Raw genomic sequence first — 1,746 nt, 5'->3', positions numbered from 1 at the left:
AACGCGTTGAGCTGTAATCATGTGCTGAAGTGCAGCCTTTCAAAGTAAATAGGGCCTGTTGTTACATTATAGGTACATGTCGTTGAGAAGACTGTTGTAGCGATCCACCAGCTGCATGAATAGCAGTGTGAGGGGTGAATCGCTGTTTGCTCTCATTACTAATAAGACAGTGGAGGCCACGTTATGTATAGTAACAGCATCTGAAATAGTTTCTATATTATTGTGGTCTTGGTACATTTGAGCTCACACTACAACATCCAGAACCATCACACGACTGCTGACTCCATATACTTATACCATTTCCAGTTGAAAGTCAATTCACGAGTCACAGCATTCAGTGTGTATTAATCAAAGGGTTTCTCATTTACCTATTACTACCTTGATATATTATTAAATACTTTTTGTTTTGGTCCTTTTTAGCATTTCTCCTCTTTTTGTGATTAATTTATTGATTATTTCCTGCAGAGATTTTTTGATTTCCTTATTCCTCAGACTGTATATGATGGGGTTGATGAATGGAGTAAATACAGTATACAGCAGAGATAGGAGTTTACTAGTATTCAAGGTTTGTCCTTCTGTTGGGAAAATGTAAACACTCAGTATAGTAACGTAGAATATGATGACTACAATTAGGTGGGAGCTGCAGGTGGAGAAGGCTTTCTGTCTACTGATTCTGGACTGAAACCCCAAGATAGTGACAATAATATTAGTATAAGATATGATAATTATCGTGATTGGGATCAGGAGTAAAGGAACGCAAAGTATATAGTTCACTAACTCCATAGTATACACCCCAGAACAGGAAATTTTCAATAAGGGAACTAGATCACAGAATAAATGGTCAATGACATTTGCTCCACAAAACGTCAGCTTAGATGTAAATAAGGTTTCAATAAATCCAAAAAAGAAACTTAACACCCAACACATGGCGGCCAATGTCACACAGTGTTTTTTTGTCATAATAGAAGAATAGAGAAGGGGATTACAGATGGCCACATATCTGTCATAAGACATCACTGTGAGAATAAGACATTCAGATGCTTCTGTACTACAAAAAACATACACTTGTGTCATACAACTAATAACGGTAATGGTCGCCCCATTATTCAGTAGGACGTGAAGCATGGTGGGGACAACATTTGCAGTTAGGAAGATATCAGTAATAGACAGCTGTGAGATGAAGAAGTACATTGGGGCATGGAGGTTCTTGCTGGTGGACACCAGGGTGATGATCAGGAGATTCCCACATAATGTCCCACAATATATCATCAGGATGAGACAGATTAGGTCAATTCTTAAATAACGGCTGCTTTGAAATCCTACAATGAAAAACTCAGTGACCGTAGTCATGTTCTTCTCCTGCATAAATAACAATAAAAGTGTTAGGAATTAGTTGTCTGATTATCGACCAGAACAAGTAAATCATTCAATGCATTTGTGATGATATTTTATAGGAGTAAACATTAAAGGGGTTGTCCCATTGTGAACACATCCCCTATACAAGGGGTAGAAGATAAGTACCATATCGGCAGGGGTCCAAGCAATCTCAGAAATAGAGGCCTTGTGTTCTCCAAATGAATGGAGTGATGGTCACTCCACTAAACTGTGGGACTGCCAGAGACAGTAAAAGAGCTCGGCTGTCTATGACAGCCCCATATATTGGGATAATGAAACCATAATTATATTCAAGGAACACTGGGCCCGCATTATCGTGATCGCTGATGGCCACAGTAGTTGGACCCCAAC

The 1,746-nt window shown here is 39.0% G+C and overlaps 1 protein-coding gene across 1 annotated transcript; it reads right to left on the bottom strand.

Annotated features, from left to right (window-relative positions):
* Window positions 1-390: 390 nt before the first annotated feature.
* On the bottom strand, window positions 391-1,014 carry LOC122925425 (olfactory receptor 6P1-like). The gene has a single exon (XM_044276786.1). The coding sequence runs from the start codon at window positions 1,012-1,014 to the stop codon at window positions 391-393; it is 624 nt and encodes a 207-aa protein (XP_044132721.1).
* Between the last annotated feature and the right edge of the window lie 732 nt (window positions 1,015-1,746).

This window comes from Bufo gargarizans, chromosome 2, assembly GCF_014858855.1.
Source record: "Bufo gargarizans isolate SCDJY-AF-19 chromosome 2, ASM1485885v1, whole genome shotgun sequence".
NCBI classification, from domain to species: Eukaryota; Metazoa; Chordata; class Amphibia; order Anura; family Bufonidae; genus Bufo; species Bufo gargarizans.
Note: the sequence above shows the minus strand (reverse complement) of the source record. Positions and strands in the feature narration are given on the sequence as shown.

What these genes read in the sequence shown, in the direction of transcription:
- LOC122925425 (XM_044276786.1), bottom strand. Translation starts at nt 1,014, where the DNA reads ATGTCTTATGACAGATATGTGGCCATCTGTAATCCCCTTCTCTATTCT.